This window comes from Rhincodon typus, chromosome 8, assembly GCF_021869965.1.
Source record: "Rhincodon typus isolate 14 chromosome 8, sRhiTyp1.1, whole genome shotgun sequence".
NCBI lineage: Eukaryota > Metazoa > Chordata > Chondrichthyes > Orectolobiformes > Rhincodontidae > Rhincodon > Rhincodon typus.
The window spans coordinates 13,799,421-13,822,031 of record NC_063339.1 but is presented as its reverse complement, the minus strand read 5'-3'; the positions used below and the strand labels follow the sequence as shown (position 1 = coordinate 13,822,031).

General features: G+C 41.9%; 1 protein-coding gene across 1 annotated transcript in view; it reads left to right on the top strand.

The window, feature by feature from the left end:
• LOC109934543 (latent-transforming growth factor beta-binding protein 2-like) overlaps positions 1-22,611 on the top strand; it is a 312,512-nt gene that overhangs the window by 269,787 nt on the left and 20,114 nt on the right. Inside the window, exons 26-29 of the mRNA XM_048600033.1 lie at positions 10,277-10,420; positions 14,890-15,081; positions 19,725-19,811; positions 21,614-21,742. Coding sequence (XP_048455990.1) covers positions 10,277-10,420; positions 14,890-15,081; positions 19,725-19,811; positions 21,614-21,742 — 552 coding nt within the window. The remainder of the gene's footprint in view (positions 1-10,276; positions 10,421-14,889; positions 15,082-19,724; positions 19,812-21,613; positions 21,743-22,611) is intronic.

The window sequence follows — 22,611 nt, the reverse complement described above, 5'->3', positions numbered from 1 at the left end:
TAAATGTTTCTGTTCATGAGACCCTTAAGCAACATTCTAACACATCTCAGTTATTTCTTATGTTGAATCTCACCTGATTTAAAGAGCCCAGGTGTTTTCTTCATGTATCCAGTGGGCATTTAAATGAATCTGGTTTCTTGTCTGCCAGCTCAAGTTTGCAAGCTTGAGTGACCACTGTCTGGCTCTTCAAACACCGATCATTAGGCTGGGTAGCAATAATTTTTACCACCTACAGCTTCCACGTGATCACTACTTTCTCAATGATCAATTTAATAACAATTACACTTCTGATCCATTTCTCACTTCATACATCTGTAGTCTAACTGAAAATTGTAATTTTATCCCTAAGCCAAAAATACAGAAGTGATTATTGTGTAATTTTGCCTGATTTTTCACTGCACAGCGGGAACACAAATATGTTTGCTTTCTCAATAAGCAAAATCTTATTAGCTCCCCGAGGCAGAAATGATTAATGTTATTCAACAGGGCACCTTTTAAATACCATTATCCTGTTGTTTACCTGACATAAAAATGATCTGAAATTCAACCTTAGATTCAAGCTCTGAATAGTCTATCACTGACCCAGATGCAATTGACGCAATAGAATACATTGTGACCTTGTCCATTTAATCTAGTGGCTGATATATGCACAGGGTATTGAGGCAAATCTTTTTGTCTCCAGTAAGAAACGCCTTTAAGCCTTCAACTTTCTTGCAGTCTTATGAAGATTGAACAGAAGGAATTAGTGTACAAATCAAGTGAAATCCAACATAAAACCTGAAGTGGGTGATTGGAAGCTTGGCTTTGACTAAGGTCATAATTGTGCCATTTCTCCAGCATAGTTTTCAGAAAAAGTCATTTGTAAACTTAAGCTGAAAAGCTGACAGGTATTTCATTACATCAGTTTCATTTTTTAAAGAAAATCAATTTGGTAGCAAATACGCTTTTGTTACAGCCCACAGATTTTAAACTCGCCAAGATAAACACGAGAGGTTTAGCAATGTCAGGATTTATTTTTTTTGTCAAAATGGAATTTTAAAAATTGTTGAGAAGGGGATTTACTGATTATGAGACAGTAATCCAACTGAGGATAATAACGAATCAGAGATAGTAGAAACTGCAGATGCTGGAGAATCCGAGACAACCTTGTTGTCGAGGATAATAACGAGTTTGTTTCACATTCCACACCTGTCATCAAAAACCAGAACAGAAACATAAGTTGCTGGAGAAACTCAGCAGGTCTGGCAGCATCTGTGAAGAAAAATCAGAACTGAGGACGGGTCACCGGACCTGAAACTTTAACTCTGACTTTTCTTCACAGATGCTGCCAGACCTGATGAGCTTTCTCCCCAGCAATTTCTGTTTTCTGTTCCTGATTTACAGCATCCGCAGGTCTTTCGTTTTTTTGTCAAAAACCAGAAAACTAGATTGTAGCTTTTAACAACTTACCTTGGTGTAGCACCGTTAATGTGAAGAAATATCCGAAATCATTTCACAACAACTAAAATGTACACTGAGTTTTGTCCACACAACTCCACAAAATGTTGAATCATTGAGATGAAAATCACCTTCCTCCAAAAGTCAAAAATAATAAAACCAATTCTTGTGCACTCATTACCAGCACAATTGAGATCAATTGTTATGATCTCAGCTATGAGACTGCTGGACAAGCTGATCTCTGTTAAAAAAAAAGGTGGCACAGTGACTCTGTGGTTAGCGCTGCTGCCTCACAGTTCCAGGGCCCCAGGTTCAATTCCACCATCAGGCAACTGTATGTGTGGAGTTTGCACATTCTCCCCGTGTCTGTGTGGGTTTGCTCTGGTTTCCTCCCACAATCCAAAGATGTGTAGGGTAAGTGGATTGGCCATGCTAAATTGTCCCTAGTGTTCAGGGATGGGTCTGGGTGGCATGCTCTGAGGGTTGGCAGGGGCTTGTTGGGCCAAAGGGCCTGTTTCCACACTGTGGGGATTCTATGATCTATGATAATCTGGCTTGATAAGACCATAAGAGGGAGGAGCACAAGTAAACTGTTGACTCTGCTCTGTCATTCAATGAGATCATGGTTGACCTGATAATCCTTGACTCTACTTTTCTCTATAACCCTTGATTCCCTTACTGATTAAAAAATCTATCTTAGCCTTGAATATACTTAATGACCCAGCCTCAACATCACTCTGTGGTAAAGAATTCAACAAATTTATTACCCTTTGAGAGAAGAAATTCTTCCTCATCGCTGTCTTAAATGGTTAACCTCTTATTCTGAGATTATGCTCTCTGACCCTAGACTCTCCCACAAGGGGAGACATCCTCTCAGCATCTACCAAGTCAAGTCCCCTAAGAATCTTGTATATTTCAATAAGGTCACCTTTCTTAGAGTCATAGGGCTATAGAGACATACAGCACAGAAACAGACCCTTCAGTCCAACTTGTCCATGCTGACCAGATATTCTAAACTAACCCAGTTACATTTGCCAGCATTTGGCCCATATCCCTCTAAACTGTTCCTATTCATATACCCATCCTGATGCCTTTTAAATGTTACAATTGTACAAGCCACCACCACTTCCTCTGGCATTTAATTCCATAAATGCACCACCCTCTGTGTGAAAAAGTTGCCTCTTAGGGTCCCTTTTAAATCTTTTCCATATCACCTTAAACCTCGAGTTTTGGTCTCCCCTACCCTGGGGAAAAGACCTTGACTATTCATTCACCTTAACTATCCATGCCCCTCATGATTTTATAAATCTCTTATCAGGTCATCCTTCAGCCGCTGACACTACAGGGAAAATAACCCCAGCCTATTCAGCCTCTCCCTATAGCTCAAACCCATCAACCCTGGCAACAAGGTGACTAGTCACCTTATCCATGCCCCTCATGATTTTGTAAACTTCTGTAAGGTCACCCCTCATCCCTCAATGCTGCAGGGGAAATAGACCCAGCCTATTCAGCCTCTCCCTACAGCTGAAACCCCCAACCCTGGCAATGTTCTTGTAAATCTTTCCTTTTTTCAAAACTTGTATGAATACAGGCCCAAGCTGCTCAACCTGTCTTCGTAAGACAATACTTCCATATTCAGGAATAACCTAGTAAATCTTCTGTGTACTGCCTCCAACGTCAATTTATCTTTCCCTCGGTAAGGGGACCACAACTATTAACATGATTCCAGATGTAGTCTGACAGGTAGTTTGTGTTCTTTTAAAAAGACTTCCCTATTTTTATACTCCATTCCCTTGGAATTACAAACCAACATTGCATTTGCCTTCCCTATTACCCACTGAACTTGGATGCTAGCTTTTCGTGATTGATGCACAATGACCACCAAATCTCTCTGTGCTGAAGCTTTCTGCAGTCTTTCTCCATTAAAATAACATTCAGTACTTCTATTCTTCCTGCCAAAATATTCCGCCTCCCACCTTATTGAACCTGCCAGGAAGCTAGAGGTTGGCAAAGTTCAACAGAGAAACCAAACTGTGTATCTGGTGGATTCAGTTTGGTCCGAGCTCTAAATGACCACCATGCTGGACACTGGGTAACAACATCTCAGGGCACAATCTATAGCCACCAGCTGCATGCATCCTTCCTCCACAGACATTGGCATTGGCATCTGCCAACGCATTGTGACCATACAGTGGCAGGGTGCTCAGAAAACATAGGCTTCCTTTATTCATTCACGGGATGAGGGTGTCGCTGGTAAGGCAGCATTTATTTCCCATCCCTAATTGCCCAGAGGGCAGTTAAGAGTCAACCACATTGCTGTGGGTCTGGAGTCACATGTAGGCCAGTCCAGGTAAGGATGGCAGTTTCCTTCCCTAAAGGACATTAGTGAACCAGATGGGTTTTTCCAACAATCGGCAATAGATTCACGGTCATCATTAGACTTTTAATTCCAGATATTGATTGAATTCAAATTCCACCATCTGCCGTGGCGGGATTCGAACTTGGGTCCCCAGGACATTATCTGGGTATCTGTATTAACAGTCCAACGATAATACCGCTAGGACTCCCTATGGGGAGGCAGTGAAAGGCACTCCAGCAACTGGCACTGAAACCCTATGGCAACGATATTTGGAACACAAGCGCAGGCACCAGTTCACGGGTCAGATCAGGCTGTATCTCAAAGCTGCTTGCTTGTTCTCTTAGCATTTACTTTGCACTTAACTGCTCACTCACAGCATCCATACCTTGCCCCTCTTAGTCCACTGGCACTTCTGCCATAGCCAGAGGCTTTCATTACTGCTATATGGAGGGGCTCTTTAGCATAGGCACAAAGACAGTTTGCCTGTCTCGGTTTAAGGAGAGCACCTTCATGAATGACACAGCGAGATGTCAATCTAACACTGCCAGCATGTGCCAGCTGCCCCGGTGCCCAGCAGGCTGCAAATTCATTCAACCAAATGGCCTTATTGGTAAATAGTGGGAAATGATGCTCAGTCCAGTTTAGGGATCCCCTTTTGTTCGGCGGGGGGAGGGGTCCAAGCATCTTCAGTCCAGGTGTTTTGACACAGTCATCCATCTGGGAGGTTCACAGTCAAGGGATTATTCCCAGCTTAGCCCAGGAGGTGAGCAGCAGTCAATCCTGCCTGGCCATCACAAAGGCAATCGCTTGTGTTGGTCCAGTCAGTCCTGTCTAGTGTCCGCTGCAAGGGCAGAGTAAGATGGGGAAGAATATGGATGTGAGAGAATCTGTAGTTGTGGGTAATTAACTAATGGGACGAGTTTGTGTAAGGTACAGTGAGAGAGCCCACCGGGCTTCACAACGACAAAATGCTCAACACAAATCTAACTTAGCCAAAAACATATAAGATTCAGCCAATATACTCTAAAACAGTGTAGGTTCAATTCCTGCACTGGCTGGGGTTACCTCACCCTTTACCTACGTGTGGTTACTCCAGGTTAAACCAAGACCAGTCATTTCTCTTGAATGAGAGCACAGACCGATGGTCTGGTAAGACAATGGTGACTTTACCTTACTTTCTATACAAATTAACCTTTAGCATTCAGGATTAAAGTGGTTCAAATGAATTAACAGATAAAATGAGGTTGAGCACCCTACAGACTGCATTTTACATAGACAATACAGCCAAGACAGGTTAGCAATTCTGTGCATCACCAAATCCCATTAAAGCTCAGTCTCTTCAGCGAAGGATTCCAACTCTTCACTTTTTTCGTAGATTTCTTAGAATCCCTACAGTGTGGAAACAGGCCCTTCAGCCCAACAAGTCCACATTGACCCTCAGAGCATCCCACCCAGACCCATTCCCCCTGTAACCAACTTAATCTGCACATCCCTGGACACTATGGGCAATTTAGCATGGCCAATCCACCTACCCTGCACATCTTTGGACTGTGGGAGGAAACGGAGCACCCGGAGAAAACCCACACAGACACGAGGAGAATGTGCAAACTCCACACAGATAGTCGCCTGAGGGTAGAATCGAACCCGGGTCCCTGGTGCTGTGAGGCAGCAGTGCTAACCACTGAGGCACCGTGCCGCCCCAATATTACACTATGTTTTTGTTCGGTGCAAACTTTTATTGAATTCAAATTTCACCATCTTGCACGGTGGGATTTGAACCCATGACCCCAGAATTTTAGGGGTTCTGGATCGCTAACCCAGTGACATTACCACAACCTATCCACTTATTGCATAACTTTTGAAGATCTGGCCAGGGCATGGCCCCCATGCTTCTTTGACGTGTTACGGCCCAATGATTGCTCATGCCTTGGTAGGCAATACCAAACCAGTTTATACCCCTGAGAGGGAAAAGCTCCACTTCACCGAAAAAAAAAAGAGCCATGGACAATCAAAGAGATAAGGGACAGCATGAAACTAAATGAAATGGCTTACAAAAATGCAAAGAACAATGCAGATCCTGCTGACTGGGAAAGAGGCAAAGATCAGCAAAGGGCCACAAAGCAGCTTGTAAGGGTTATTAAAGGGCATAATAAGAGGAAACTTGCTAGAGACATCAAAATCAATAAGAAGATATTTTATGTTTACTTAAAGAGAAAAACGGGTGGTCAGGAGCAATGCTGGCTCCCTAAAGACTCAAAGTGGAGATATTGTCAATGACTAGAGGGAAATAGCAGGTGCATTGAATAATTATTTTGCTTCAGTAGTTACAGTAGAAGAGGAGGATAGCTTGCAGGCAGGCCCAAGGAAATTCATGGTGATTGGGAACAGAAACTGGACAAAATTGATGTAAGAGAAACATCGGTGATGAGGAAATTAATGGAATTAAAGAGTGACAAATCCCCAGGACCTGATGGTTTCCATCTGAGGGTGTTAAAGGAAGCAGGGGAGAACATTGTAGACACATTAACAATAATCTTGCAGAGTTTCCTTGATACACAAGTCGTCCTTCTGGATTGGGAAATTGCACATGTCACTCGGCTTCTTAAGAAAGGTGAAAGAGGAAAGCCAGGGAATTACAGACCAGTTAACTCAACTTTTGTGGTGGGAAATTGTTGGAGTCTATAATCAAAGATGAGGTAATTGAGGATCTTGAAAATTTTCGGTTAATCGGGGAGAACTTGTATGGATTCATGAAGGGTAGGCCATGCCTGACAAATCTCATGGAATTTTTTGAAGAAGTGATGAAGGGAGTGGACAGGGGAACATCTACAGATGTTGTTTATATGGACTTCCAGGCAGCATTTGATAAAGCTCACATAATTAATTTAGGCGTAAGGCCATGGAATCGAAGGAAAATATCGTGATTGTGATGAGATTAGTCAGGTGGACATTATAGAATGAGTTCCCTGATTGGGGCTATTAATCTGGTCCCATGAAGGAGCCCTGGCTAACAGATATAAACAGGAGAGTCAGAGGTTCTTTTCTCTCTGTGAACTGGTTCTGAGGAAGCTGGATCAGTGTCATATAAATAAATGGTGACCTAGTGACGGGATACAGAAGGGTTATTTCAGAAGATTATTGACGTGGCTGGGAAATTGGCTGAATTGGCTGTGTCCCCTAGCAGGAAATGAGAAGTTGATTGACTAGCTTTCACCGAGATTCGCTGGAGCATTGCAGCAGGCCCGAGACAAAGATGTTGGCCAGGGAACCCAGCAGCCTCCAGGACTCAATATTGAGTTAATAATTTTAGAACCTAAACATCTTCCTCTATGTTCTTTACTCACCCCACACCCACACCCTGTCATCACATGGGCCGCTTTTATTGCAGCCAATCCAATTTCACCCATCAGTGGTCCCTGTTGTAAGCTTTCCTTTCTCCCCAGCTTACCATTATCCATTCCTTTTTCTGTTCAATTGCTGTTAACTGTGGGCTCTATCTCTACCTATCGTTTATTCCTTTACCATCCCATCCCCTGTCTTCAGCGTATATACTAACCTTTTCTTGTCTACAATCAGTTCTGAAGAGGGGTGACTGGACCTGAAACATTAACAGTGGTCTCTCTCCACAGATGCAGCAGAATGTGCTGAGTTTCTCCAGCAATTAATGTTTTTTTTTTCCCCTCTTGTCTTCACCTCACTCAGCACCCTGGGGCTTGTCAAATTCACCAAGAAAGTGGACACAGAAATGTGCTGCTGTTTTCAATGGAAGCTATTGCAATCAACTTCCACCCAATTGTTCCAAGAAGAAGTGGGTGAAAGGGAGAACATTTCCCAGTTATACCATTCAGTGCAGCCATGAGATGAAGGGCATCTATCTGTGAAGGGAGGCCACTTCATTGTGTACTCTCTAAGCAGAGAGAATCAGAGTGAATGGACTCATGGTTTGTTAGCCTTGTTAAATTTCCCATTGTGGAGGCTATAGGCTGCATGTATCACTGGGGAGAAAGGAGCTGCAAAATAACTATTTCATCAATGTGGTGATATACTGGCACCACAATGTGGTGATTGTAACAAGGTCAGCCAGGTGGCCCTCATAGAGTATGAGTTCCCTGATTGGGTCTGAAAACATAGTTCAATCAGCGAGCCCTGACTGACAGATATAAATAGATGTGTCAGAGGTTCTGAGAGCTGGCTCTGAGGAAGTTGGACCACTGTCAAGTACAGTGGATGCGTAAATAAAGGGTGACAGGATACCGGCCTCTGTGGAGTTATTTCTCCCCAGTGGGTAGTGAACGCTTGGACAGTTTGGTTTGGAAATGAGGAATTCAATTTCACAGGAAACCGGCTCCAGAACGGAAAAGGGAGGAGTTATATTTTTGAAGTGCCTACCTTAAAACCACACTGGGGCCAGAGCTGTTGTGGAAAGGCCAAATAGCACAGCTATAAGTGCTTTAAAGAGGTCAATGCAGTGGAAGATTCACGTCAAAAGGTAGTACAGGTAATAACTCAAAACAAATAAAACTGAAAAGATGACAGTAACAGTCAGAAGTTCCCCTGCAGAAAATTGGCCCCACTTATCCTGATGACCTTCACAACCAAATATGTATGACTCTATGTGTGTATGACTGTACAACTGTACAGTGTCCAATGCCACGTAAATGTAGGAGACCTCACTCTGTTTTGGTGTTCCATTTGTCTTGTTTACAACATCAGACTTTTGTAGTTCTGGCAATCTGCAATAACTCCCTACGGTTCATCGATTTTAAGAGCAACACATTGCATTAAAAAGCTGAACACGAACTGAAACACATGTTCACTTCATAAGCTGTTAGGCACGTTATTGAGAATGCAGCAGTCAGCAGAACAGATCATGTTCAGTTTTTCACTATCCCACGTCTCATTGGGCTAAGGGGCTAGGAACCAAGCCCCACATTCCCAGAGTTGTTCACAAAAGTCAGTTTTTTTTAACTTAAAAATCCCTAATCTACCTGATGTTGCCGGACCTGCTGAGTTTCTCCAGCAATTTCTGTTTGTTGTACCTGATTTTCAGATTTAGATTTCTGTATGTAACAAGAAATCACTCTTTATTACAGATAATTAGATTCTAGCTACAGGTAAAGAATTAAACCAAATTTTACAAATTAAAACTCTAAACCCATTATAACCTCCTTATACACACAGAAACAAACATAAATTGGGGAAATATCCACATGGAAAACAGTTCCATTGTCTTTGATCAGAAGATCTGTTGTGTTGGTTCTTGCCGATCTGAAGGTTTGTCCTCAGCCTACCTCCTTCCAAATGCTTCCACTGGTTTGCAAAAGGCACAGGATGGCTGGCTGGTTTCCTTCTGAAATGTTCATTACTTAAACAGTTCAAAATCACAATTTGCAGCATCTTCTGAAGGAAAGAGAAGCTGGTTTTCTTCAGGTTTACAATAGAGAACTGAAAGAGAGAGAGCGTTTTCAGCTGTTGCCAATCTGCTGGTTTCTGTCCTGGTCTGACAAACCTTCTCTCTCCCTGTTCATGGCTCAAGCCATACAGCTACCTCACATCCAATCACATTGTTGTTGGCAGGATGAAGATTTCTGTCATTGACATAGGCCCGAAACGTCAGCCTTCCTGCTCCTCTGATGCTGCTTGGCCTGCTGTGTTCATCCAGCTCTACATCTTGTTATCTCAGATTCTCCAGCATCTGCAGTTCCTACTATCTCCAGTACACAAACCAATCAGTTTCACTTGTAAATAAGCCCTCCCGTCCAGTTCATCTGCACAGCTACGCAAAGAGTTCACAATAGGTATCAGATTCTATACTTTCAAAACTTGCAGTCATCCTTGTAAATCCCTGGATTTAAAACAATTCTTTCTCATTTCAGTCCACAGTTTTAAAAAGCACAAAAATTTAAAACAAAGAACATGGCCTGTTCAACTATAATTAGATAAATGATGCAGCAGCACAATGTTTGTTAGCTGACATCTTCAACAAAACCAGAAACCGGTAGATGATGGAAAATGATCCCTGCGACTGCAAATTTATTCAGATTAATATCTAAACTACAGAGCCAAGTGCAACAGTATACTTAAAATATTTCTTCCAAAATGGGTGTATTTGAACATGGCATAAATTATTTTACACATCCCTGAGATATGGGCGCTACTGGCAAGGCCAGTATCTGTTGCCCATCCCTAATTGCCCTTAAGAAGGTGGCGATGAGCTGTCTCCATGCTGCAGTCCATGTGGTATTTATTTTCTGTTGTAGTTTGAAAAAAAAATCCTGAATGGTTTCTTTGGTCTTTTCAGAGGGCAGTTATAAGTCAAACACATTGCTGTGGGTCACTTGGAGGATAGACCAGGAATTGTCGCAAATTTTCTCCTCTTAAAGATGCAGTTGGCTTGTCAGGAATCTCACTTATTGCTGTTAGGCAGTCCAAGTATGTGTCTCTTTTAATTTTAAAATTTGCTGTGCTCTCATTTTGTAGATATTAATGAATGCGAGATGATGAATGGAGTTTGTGGAACAGCCCTGTGTGAAAATTACGAAGGATCCTTCTTTTGTGTGTGCATGGATGAGAACGAAGACTTTGACCCAGCAAGAGGGCAGTGCCACCCTCGTGTAACAATGGGTAAGTTCAACTGGAACGTGGAGAAAGAACAATCAGTTAAGGGGCCTTCTGTGGTGTAGTGGTAATGTCCCAATCCCTGAACCATGAGACCCAGGTTCAGTCCCACTTGTAATTACATCTATGAGCAAATCGATCAGGAAAAGAAGCAGGTTAGCAGTTTTCTTCATGGATCAGTCTGGTACTTCATTCATGTTTCCAACATACACTATTTCACTCTATCTGGAGTGCAGATAGCACAAAGCAGGCAAGGCCAAAGCATTGTATGATTTCAAGAAGGAGTTTGATACTCAGGACTGAAGGGATCAAACAGTATGAAGACAAAGGAGAAACAAGCTATTGAGTTGGATGATCAACTGTAATTGTCTTGAATGGCAGAGCAGGCTCGAAGGGCCTGCTGCTATACAATATGTTTCTATGCTGCGTTGGTCCTGTCCCAGTAAATTTTAAACTGTAAAATGTATCAGAATATTTGTATGTTAAGTTAAATTCATCTCGCCTTTTGCTACTAGCAGGGCTTGAAAGAATCTCCAGGTCAGAAAAAAAATTGCTACAACATGCCAAGGGGCCTGTCCTGAGGTCTTAGCTTCTTATCAATCTGCTGTTTCAAGATGGCAGCAGTGGGGCCGGCAGCATTCGGCTCCTGATCGCAGGGGGTGGTGTGGCTGCTCATGTGCAGTGAAGCCGGCCCCACCCACACCATCTCGCACATCTTCCTCATTGGGTACCACAGCAGCTTTACTGGTTTTTTTCCATGGCGGTGTCGGTCAGAGCTGGGCCCCACGCAGCCCCAGATCCATGGCCAGTTCCAGCTTTTGGTACTGAGGCCGCAGAGGCTTCATCACCAGCAGCGGAGGAGCCCGGAGCCTGGACCCCAGCGACCGCGTCTAGAGAAGAGCCTGAGGGGGAGCAGGAGGTATGAGACCAGGCCCATGGCTCCAGCTTGGACGTGATGATTGTGGGAGTGATGGCGACGGCAGAGGTAGGCCTGTAACTGAGACCCTAACCAAGACCCCGGAACTTGTTACAGAGACTCCGGCCGATGTCAAGCAGCAAAAGGAGGAGTAGCGGAGGGTAGCAAGAAGAAGAGGGAAAGATGAACTCTATTGCAGTAAAATCCTGCATTATAGAACATAGAACATAGAACAGTAAAGCCCAGTACTGGCCCTTTGGCCCACGGTTGTGTGCCAACCTATTATCCTACTCTAAGATCAAACTACCCTGCATACTCTACATTTTACTATCGTCCATGTGCCTATCCAAGAGCCGCTTGAATGTCCCTAATGTATCTGACTCGACTATCACCGCCTGCAGCGCATTCCACACACCCACCACTCTCAGTGTAAAGAGAGTATATTCCATGTTTCAAGATGGCGCTGGGGCGTGGTGACACTCTGCATCTAGCACATGAGAAAGCACTTTTTCCTGTATTTTGATAAAAACGTGGCAATAAATCTAGATCTAATCTAAAATCTTATGTAAGGATAACTTGACTGAAGAACTGGAGCATTGAATGTCTACATTTGCTGATGAGGTTGGGTTGTGAGGAATACTGACTTGTGTGGACAGGAGCTGCAAGGTGAGGAAGTGACGTAGACTGACTAACCCATGAAGCTCAATGTGGCAATGGGAGGTCAGTCTCTTTAGACTTGTGCAAGACCAGTCAGATTAGCGTCTATGTGGTGGGTGAGCTGCGGCATAACAGTTTGAGGGTCGAAATGGGTGGTTCTTGTCACTCGATGGCACACTTAAAATGAATGAATACCTGACTAAGCATAACGTTGAAAGCTAACACAGGGCTCGGGTGTTCCAATGGTCAGCTAGTCATTTCTGAAGTCTACATGCAGTCACATGTGGGCTCCATGTAGAATTCCCATCCTCACAGACTCCAAAGGAACTATCCAGGAAATTGAAGATTCTATTGATCAAATCCTTAACTTGCATTCAGAATTTTCAGAAAGTATCCATTTCAAAGATAGCAATCAGGGGGTGTTGATGAAACTAAATAAATACTCAGGAAAAGTTATACCTGCCTAACTCCCAAATATTTATAATAAACTGATGTCCCTCATTTATCACACACTTCTGCAAATATAGCTTCCCTAGATCCTCACACCCTGTAGACCTGGTGCTGTGGTGTTGACCACTGAGCCACTGTGTTGCCAAATGTTCTTATCTGCGTCTAATTAGGGGAGGATCAAACTGGCGTGGTTCATATAAACTGAGAGGAGTATCGCATGCTGTAGCAGGGGCATATGGACAGTGCCTCTTTCTAACAGAAATTGGAAAAGGTTGATGAATATCACATTGTAAGATTGAGACACTCTCAAATGCCATGCTCTGTACTGAACTTTGTGTTCAAAGCCACTTGAATTGAACTGAAATGTACCTTTTCAGATGTTACAACTAAATTATATTTTTGGAACAAAACAGAAGTTTTTGGAAAAGTTCAGCAGGTCTGGCAGCGTCTGTGAAGTAAAAAACAGAGTTAACGTTTCAGGTCCGGTGACCCTTCCTCAGAGCTCTGAGCCCTTCCTACGGCATCCACAGTTCTTTCGGTTTTTAGTTATACTTTTGGAATAAGTTTCTATGTTCTTGCAAAGGGCAATCCTGCCCCCTACTGACTTGGTGTGATATTGTTAAATAAAAAATCTAATTGGGTGCAAGCAAACTAAACCACGTAAACAAAAAAAATCTACATTTTTATTATTTTGGTAAATACTTATCAAAGTCTGTAACGTTAATGCTGATTCAGGAATAGTTTTTCCAAAAAGGTACAGGTCAGATCTACCCAGTCTAACGATAGCTGATAAATTACTGCTTTGTACCGGAACATCTTACTGTAGCAGAAACAAGAACAGAAAGTGCTGGAGAAACTCAGCAGGTCTGACAGCATCTGTGAAGAAACAAACAAGTCCAATGACTTTCCTTCAGAAATAGGAGGAGTTTCACAGGCAGAGATAGTGGTTGAGTATTGTCTCTAAACAGTGAGGTCAGCAATGGTCTCATGGAAATTATATTTTGGGCAGGTCCTCACTCAAAGTCAAGATCACTTTACTAATAGTCACACCTTTAAGTGAAACATGGAATCAATGCTAAAACTGAAATTAGATTGTGTCCAACATATCAGAAAAGATACGCTAAAACATTCTAACCTGTAATTTGAAATGCTTTACATTGTTAAATTCCTACATTGGTAAATGGAATAACTTTTAAAATAGAACAAATGTAAAATTATCTAAGGGTATAGATAGGGTTAATGGTAGGTCTCTTTGCCCTAAGGTGGTGATTTCAAGACTAGGGGGCATATTTTTAAGGTAAGAGGAGATGGATTTTAAAAAGACATGAGGGGCAAATTTTTCACACAGAGGATGGTTCGCATGTGGAATGGACTTCCTGATGCAGTGGTGGATGTGGGTACAATTACAACAATTAAAAGACGGTTGGATAAGTACATGAACAGGAAAGGTTGGGAGGGATACGGGCCAGGAGCAGGCAGGTGGGACTAGTTTAGTTTGGGATTATGTTTGGCACGGACGGGTTGGACTGAGCTGGATGACTCTATGACTCTAATAAAGTGGCTTTCTATTTAAGGGACTTCTTGATTCCACCTCCTTATCAGCCAGGTTGCTCCAGATCCCTACCCCACCTCGCCCCTCCCTCCAGTTTCTGACATGTCTCCTCTCCCCTCCATGAACATTGAAGAATGGAACATAAGGTGCTGCTGCTGGAAGTCTTTAATGGAAAAAGCAGGAAGCCTTTACTCATCCAAATATACCAAATTAATCTAGTCCCATTTGCCAACATTTGGCCCATATCCCTCTAAACCGTTCCTATTCATATACCCAAACCAGATGCCTTTTAAATGTTGCAATTGTACCAGCCTCCACCACTTCCTCTGGCAGCTCGTTCCATTCACGCACCACCCTCCGTGTGAAAAAGCTGCCCCTTCAGACCCTTTTAAATCTTTCCCCTCGCAATTTAAACCAATGCCCTCTAGTTTTGGACTCCTCCAGCCTGGGGGATAAAAAAAACCTTGGCTCAGGGTTTTCCCTATCAATGCCCCTCATGATTTTATGAACACCAGCCTCCAACATTCCAGGGAAAATAGTCCCAGTCTATTCAGCCTTTCCCTATAGCTCAAACCCTCCAACCCTGGCAACATCTTTGTAAATCTTTCCTGAACACTTTCAAGTTGCGCAACACGCTTCCTACAGCAAGGAGACTAGAATTGAACACAGTGTTCCAAAAGCGGCCTAACATTTACGTCCTTTTACGGCCGCAACATTTTTCATTTTGGTGAACATTTTGGATTTTAACAATGACTATCTGAATCGTAGCCAGTTAACTTGACCTTCATAATGAACCAGCAAAATGGGTACCACCAATGAGAAAGATGTAACTTGAGCAATGTATTTAGTGTTTACTGTAATCCTGATTAATCATATTTCACATCATGCTCCAAACAATAGAACAAGCACGAGAGTCCATGATGCCAGCTCCTGCAAAGGGAGATTTGAAGGAATGCTACTATAATCTGAACGATGAGAACTCCTGCGATAATTTGCTATCCCGAAATATCACTAAAGAGGAATGCTGCTGCACAGTTGGAGTTGGTTGGGGTGATAACTGTGAAGTCCATCCTTGTCCCATTATCAACACAGGTAAATCCTTTCTCAAGATGTGTGTTTATGCTGTAACATTGTGAGGCATATGTAAAATGTCAACTGAACATTATCAATACAGTATTTGCTGGAAAAACTCAGCAGGTCTGGTAGCATCGGTGGAGAAAAGCAGAGTTAATGTTTCGGGTTGAGTGCCTTTCTTCAGAACAAGACCCAAAACATTAACTCTGATTTTTTTCTTCATGGATGCTGCCAGACCTGCTAAGCTTTTCCAGCATTTTCTGTTTTTGTTTCAGTTTACAGGGCCCATAGTTCTTTTGGTTGTTATTGCTAATACAGTGCTGTGCTCGAATGTGACAGATATGCCAGACGGCTACTGAGCAAATGAACTTGAACGTTTGCAGGAGGTGACATCTTTTTAATTCATTCATTGGATGTGGGCATCAGTGGCTAGGCCAGCATTTGTTATGCAAACCTAATTGTCTAGGGGGCAGTTAATAGTCAACCACATTGCTGTGGGTCTGGAGTCACATGTAGGCCAGACCAGGTAAGGATGGCAGTTTCCTTCCCCAAGAAACATTAGGGAACCAGACGGGGTTTTTCCTCACAAGTGGCTTTGTTCAGAGGACAGCGAGTCCTCTGAGTACTCAGTCACTGGAATTCTCTGGGGTCTTCATGTTGGAAGGTTTTGCTGTACAAGATTTTTGTGACAGGTGAGGCAATGTGGATTAAATTGCAGAGGGTTGCATTTCGATGTGGTAATTAACTTACAAGTGTTGGGTCTGACTTTAGAAGTTTTTCCCTTTAGGCTGCCAAAGGAGAACTTGCTGTGAGATAGTAGGAACTGCCGATGCTGGAGAATCCAAGATAACAAGGTGTAGAACTGGATGAACACAGCAGGCCAAGTAGCATCAGAGGAGCAGGAAAGCTGATGTTTCGGGTCTGGACCCTTCTTCAGAAAAGTTTTCAGAAAATTTTCTGAAGAAGGGTAAAAAACTGAAACGTCAGCTTTCCTGCTCCTCTGATGCTGCTTGGCCTGCTGTGTTCATCCAGCTCTACACCTTGTTATCTCAGATCTTGTTGTGAACTGCCCCAGCACTGCCACTGCGATGTTGCTGGAAACATGGCAGAAATCTGCTTAGCCATGTAAAAAATTACAGCTACATATCCAGCAAAGTGATTACTTATGTACAAGGAGTACCATTTAGTTCTCTAAATAGGCTGACCTTTCCTGAATCCAGCCCGGTTAGTTGTCACACTGCCAGTATGCAGAGCCACAACAATCCCAGAGCATTCCCTCCCCACTCTCTACCGCGGAAGCAACAGAATCTCATTTATTGTTCTTTGCCAAGATGCCGCCTTATTATTCTTCTGCTCATCATAAAACAGTTTTAATGCAATGAAAGGCAGCATTGTAAACATTATGTTCAATTTCAATACATTACATCCCAAAATAGCTAATAGATTTTTTTGGAACTGAGATTTAATTCACTTTCTTCATTCAGCAACTGAACAGCTTTACAAATGTGCAAGATCGATAATAAAGCTTTATTATATGTGAAGAATATTAATGAAAAAAGATCCGCCAAGGTTTTGACATCAATAAAATAATCAGTTTACAGATGTTATAGAAAATAACATGATTCCTGAATAATGAAGATAATGATGAATTTTATATTACAGCAGAAGGATAATAACAACTAGCAAAATGTTTTGACAGAAAGCAAGTCTCGGAATTTTTTGCTTTCACTTTTGAAGTATCACATTGCATATTCAGTACAATTTAACTACAAATTACAACTAAAAATAGATGCTTTTTATGTACTTTCTCTGCAATGTCATTTTTACATGATATGTTAATAGATATCTCTTTTAAAAGTCATCTAACGTTCACTGTTTAAGATGTATGTATTTTGGCTGTGTTCCATCTCATTGGAAGTCCTCTGATAGATTGCAGTTGTGTCTGTTCAATGTGAGTTATCTGTTATGAGTAATTAATTTGTCAGACAGTTTGGGGTGCTGTGGTAGTGACCCTACCTGTCGGTCAGGAGGCCTGGGCTCCAGTCCCACCTGCTCCAGTGTGTGTCATAACATCTCTGAACAGGTTGGTTGAAAAATATCTAGAGCTTCAGTAAAATTACGTAGGTACTTCATTTCCCTGGCCACTTCAAGTATGTTTAATAAAATACCTCTAAAAGGTACCAAACCCAACACTTGTATGTTAATTACCACATCAAAATACATCCTGCCAATTCACATTGCCTCACCTGCTACAAAAATCTTGTACTGCAAAACCTTCCAAAATGAAGGCCCGAGAGAATTCCAGTGACTGAGGGCTCAAAGAATTCCGACCATTGTCAATTGTCAGGAAAAATCCATCTGGTTCACTAATGTCCTTTGGGGAAGAAAACTGCCATCCTGTCTGACTTGGTTTACAAATCCTCCCCCTGTCTGCGTGGGTTTCTGCTGGATGCTCCGCTTTCCTCCCACAGTCCAAAAGTGTGTGGGTTAAGTGGATTGGCCATGGGAAATGCAGGGTTACGGGGATAAGGTAGGAGGGTGAGTCTGGGTAGGATGCTGTTCGGACACCATGTGTGGACTTGTTGCGTTGAATGGCCTGTTTCCATACTGTAGGGATTGTATGACATATATGTGACTCCAGACCCACAGTCCTGTGTGTTATCTGGGGAAAGTTACCGGTATCAAGTTGAGGTATGCACTGCTCCTTGTGGCTATTCTGGTTATTAGTGAGAAAATAGTCATTTCTTATATTTGTCAACTTCGACTCTGAACCACTTGACTATTCCAATTTATATTTGGTTGCCTTAAAAACAACTTTACTATTTTGACATGTTTTTCTCATCTTTAACTTTCTTATGCACATCATGCGACTTTTATCTTTTTTAATTACAGTAAAGGTATCCAACCAGACGTTCTCATTTTGTGACTTTTCATTTACCATGTGGTTCATTCATGTCCTTTTGCGATGGAAACATGTTGCTCTACCTTTTCAAGGGCAATTATGGATGAACAAGAAATGCTGGCTTTACCAACAACACTTACATTTCATGAAAGAATAAAAAAAGCCTGATCTAAATGCGACTCCAGGCATTCATCAATGTGGTAGACTCTTAATGATCCTCAGAAATGCTCAAACAGCCATTCATTCATGTTCAAGGTGGTGGTTCACCACCGCTCCTTCTCAAGAGCAATGATTGCTGGTCTGTCCAGCAGCACTCATTGCCTATGAATGATTAGTGAAAGACCTTCCTCCTGAACTGAGGCTCCATGTACAATGTAGAATGGAAGGCTCAAGGGGGCAAGTATCTAATTTGCATTGACGAATTTCCAGTCTATAGTACAAGCTGTCCTCTCTGTGGTGCAGTCCCTAAGACCCTATAGCAGCAAATGTCACCAGGAGAGTAAGACTTTTGAAAAAGCAGAGTGCTCCATGGGCTAAAGATGTTTTAGTTTCTGGCTTCCAATGAAGCTATTTGAACGGGAGATGATCAAGTTTTTATCATCCCAATCTAGTGAAAGTTTTAGACCTATCCAGGTTCTAATTGAGGTAAGTTCAACTGGAGTCTTTAAAGGGGCTCAAAAGGGCTCAAAGGAAGAATTTCTAATCCAGCTAAGGCAAAATCCCTATAGAGCTGCAGATCCATAGTCCGGTTCTCAGGTGTAAAATGCACCTTACTATCCAGCTCCAGGAATTTTGGGGCCAGTAACTGTTCTGACTAGTGAAATGTACTGCTCATTATCTGCATGTATAAATTCTAAACTTCCTCACAATGTTTGGCGCGCTGAGGATATTATCGAGATGCACAGATGAATGTTATTTGGGGCAGAAGTTAAGGGAAGACCTCCTGGGGGCTTTCTTGTGGTGCAGTGGCAGTGTCCCTACCCCTGGACTGCAAGGCCTGGGGTTCAAATCTCACCTGCTCTAGAGGTAGGCAATAACATCTCTGAACAGTTTGATTAGGAAAAATAGATTAAATGATAATGGGGAAAAAAAAAGTGATGAAACCTACTTCTGTTCAGTCACCATCCCCTGTATCCATGACAGTTACTGGCTCAGCTTGATTGTATCCCTATGTAGCTGACAGCAGTGGAGGAGAATGAGCTGGTGAGATGTTAGCCCAGCCATTCATTTTGTAACAATTCTATTTCAGGAGCCCCTATTTATCATAAACATTGACATAGACCATTGCTAGGTAACAGAATAAAGACCCATTACATTTGTAAAGATCAGTCTTCTTAGGGTCACCAGGTACAAAAGAATCAAACTATGACTTTGTTAGGGATAGTGACCATATCCTCACATCAAACAGGTACCTTCAGACATCGCATAAGAGTCTAGGCTCGTTGTTACAACACACAGAATTACTGCATGGTGATGCTCAGAGCTAACAAACAGCATCTGTGGAGAGAAATCAGAGTTAACGTTACAGCTTGAGTGACCTTTCCTCAGAAACAACTGAAGGGTCTAGGCCCGAAACGTCAGCCTCTCTGCTCCTATGATGCTGCTTGGCCTGCTGTGTTCATCCAGCCCTGCACCTTGTTGTCTGTGGTGTTTGATTGAAACATTAGCTGTGTAATTTGCATGATTTCAGAGGCTGGAATTGTAGCAAATCAAAACTGCATTTGAACCATTTATGATTGTTCTTTTTGCTTCAATTCAGATGAATATAACGAAATTTGTCCAGAAGGAAAAGGCTTTATTCCATTTCAGATCGGTTCTTTCAGCTTTGGATCACAAAGCTATGGAGGTGAGTCTTACAGTAGAAAACGTGGCTTGATTTGTCAGCAACTGTTCTTAGCAGTGAAGTGCAATACATTAGTCCTGGAATGTTTGATATAGGGCTGGAGTTTAAGGTTTCTGATGGCAAAATACCCTAGAAGGGCACCATGCCAGCTGCCTATTCACATGTTCCACCACCCTGCTGCAATTTTACCAGTGCCAGAGGCTGTGTGAGATGGCCCGCGAGCTTTGGGTTAGTTGAGCCGGTTGGAGCAGCATATTGGCTCAGTAGTTACACAGCTGCCTCACAGCACCAGGAACATGGGTTCAATTCCAGCCTCGGGTGGCAGTCTGTGTGGAGTTTGCACGTTCTGCCTGTGTCTGTGTGGGTTTCCTGTGAGTGCTCTACTTCCCTCCAACAGTCCATAGATATGTAGTTCAAGTGGATTAGCCATGCTAAGTTGCCCATAGTGTCCAGGGTTGTGCCAGACAAGTGGATTAGCCCTGGGAAATGCAGGGTTACAGGGATAAGGTTAGGGGGGTCAATTGGGCAGGATGTCCTTCAGGGTTCAGAGTGGCCTTGATGAGCTGAATGGCCTGTATCCAAACTGTAGGGATTCTATGATGAGGCAAATTAATGGTCACTTAAGGGCCTCACCCCACTATTGTTAAGATTTAACTAACAGCAGGATAGGCCCACAACAGGCATCCAACCTGGAAACTTTCGCTGTTGATGTGTAAGAAGATGATCCCTTTAACAGGCTTGTCTGTGCCCTTCAGAGAATTCCAATAGTACCCCCTTCCTACTTTTGATCTATTTATATTAATGCCTTGTCAGGGCCTTCTAATCTGGTGCTGTTGTAATTCTCTCCATCCCTCCCAACTTACCTTTAATTCAGCCTCCAAGCTCCTCATCATCAGTGACTGACCATAGTGTTAACTAAACTAAAGATAAAAGATATGCACTATCAAGCCAGATTTCAGTATTGGGTCTAAATTGTTTTGTATTACAATTCAATTGAATCATAACAGTGTGATAGTAGTGTATAATATATTATTATTTAGGATTTTTAAATTAGAGGTAACATAGATTTTGGTTTCAGTTCTGTGGAGGTAATTGTAAGAGGTCAGAAACTTGTTTGGAACAGTGAAGTCAATACTTAATTTCTAAGAATTCATTTGGTTTCACTCAAGTACCAGCAGGATAACTATAATATTAATGGATTAATTGTTTACAAAGTGGAACATTTATGATATACAGAGTAAATAGACCAGGAGTCACTCAATTTTTTGAGTTCAGTTCTGAATCAGGTTTCAGTTCAGGAGAACAAAAGGTTTCAGTTTGTGAAGTTTCCAAACTATGAGATTTTGTGTCAAAGTTTTTAAGTTGTAAGAACTGAGAAGAGGTTTAGGCATCAGAGCTGTAAAGATGCCTGTTGGCCATCAAAACTGAAAAAAGTCAGTTCAGTAAAAATTTGCAGAGTTGTTAGGAGTGATGCTTCCCGGGTTTTGAATACCTGAAAACCTGGGAAAAAGGTTGAATTGTTTTTTGCTGATGATGGTGAGATCTTTCTAAAATGTATTATATACTTAGAGTATAAAGTTTCATTTTTTTTCGTTTTGTGCAATAAACTTGTGTTCTTTTCTTAAAGAACACATTCAGTGACTCACAATACCAATCTGCAAAAATTAAACTTATGATCTATCAAGTAGTTTCATTCTGTAATATAACTTGTCTATTACCATCAGCTGAAATCATAAAAGCACCAAAATAGTGGAAACTTTCATCCAATGTCTCTAAAATAAATGTGCTTTATTTCCCAAATGTAGATGCAGATGAATGCACAATGTTTGGATCAGAAATCTGCAAGAATGGGCATTGTGTAAATAATATAGGTGACTACGCCTGTTATTGTGACACTGGATTTTACTATAACAATGTACGGCTGGAATGTGTTGGTAAGTTTGAGCTATTAGCAAGATGAAAATAATGTATGCCTGCAATAAATATTTATTTAAAACTATGCTTGCCCAATAAGCAGGCAGTAAATTACTGGTTTCCTCCTTTATAAGCCTAATGAATGTCAAGAGCTCTGATTTTAAACAAGCTCCCTAATAGAAATTGTGTGCTAAATATTAGTGCTAATTCCTCCAATCTGCGGGGAAGCAACAGTCACTGAACACGCTTAGTGTTTACTGATGGGTGTACAACCTGTAATTTTCCATTCATTCTTTATAGGATTTCACAATCACAGGTTGTGCACCTGCAGTGCAGCCTGTGAGTGTTGCTTACAGCTGGGAGACTATAAGAACTAAATTGGCCTTCCAGTTTTTAGAATGTTGAATTTCAATAGAATGTTTTCTATCTGTTTTGGAGGTAAAGTTACAGAAATAAGTCAATTAAATTTTAAAGAATGCACACATATTACTTGCCCATCATATCTTCATTTGATACTTTCACATTAACGATGTAAAGCAAAAATTTACAACCAGAAAACAATTAAATAGATATTTTATGATCAGTCTGTTCAGGGATATTATTACGCACCTCTGGAGTAGATGGGATTTAGAACCCTGGTCTCTTAGGCCAGAGATAGGAATGCTGCCATGGTACCACAAGATAATTGTATAAATGATTTTCAATCATTATTGTCACTTGGGGAAGTTGCTCAATAACCTGTAGAAGCAGGTAAATGTTCATGTATAAATCTAAAGGAATAACATATTTGTTCAAGAGATAGCAAGGTGTAGAGCTGGATGAACACAGCAGGCTAAGCAGCATCAGAGGAGCAGGAAAGCTGACGTTTCGGGCCTAGACCCTTCTTCAG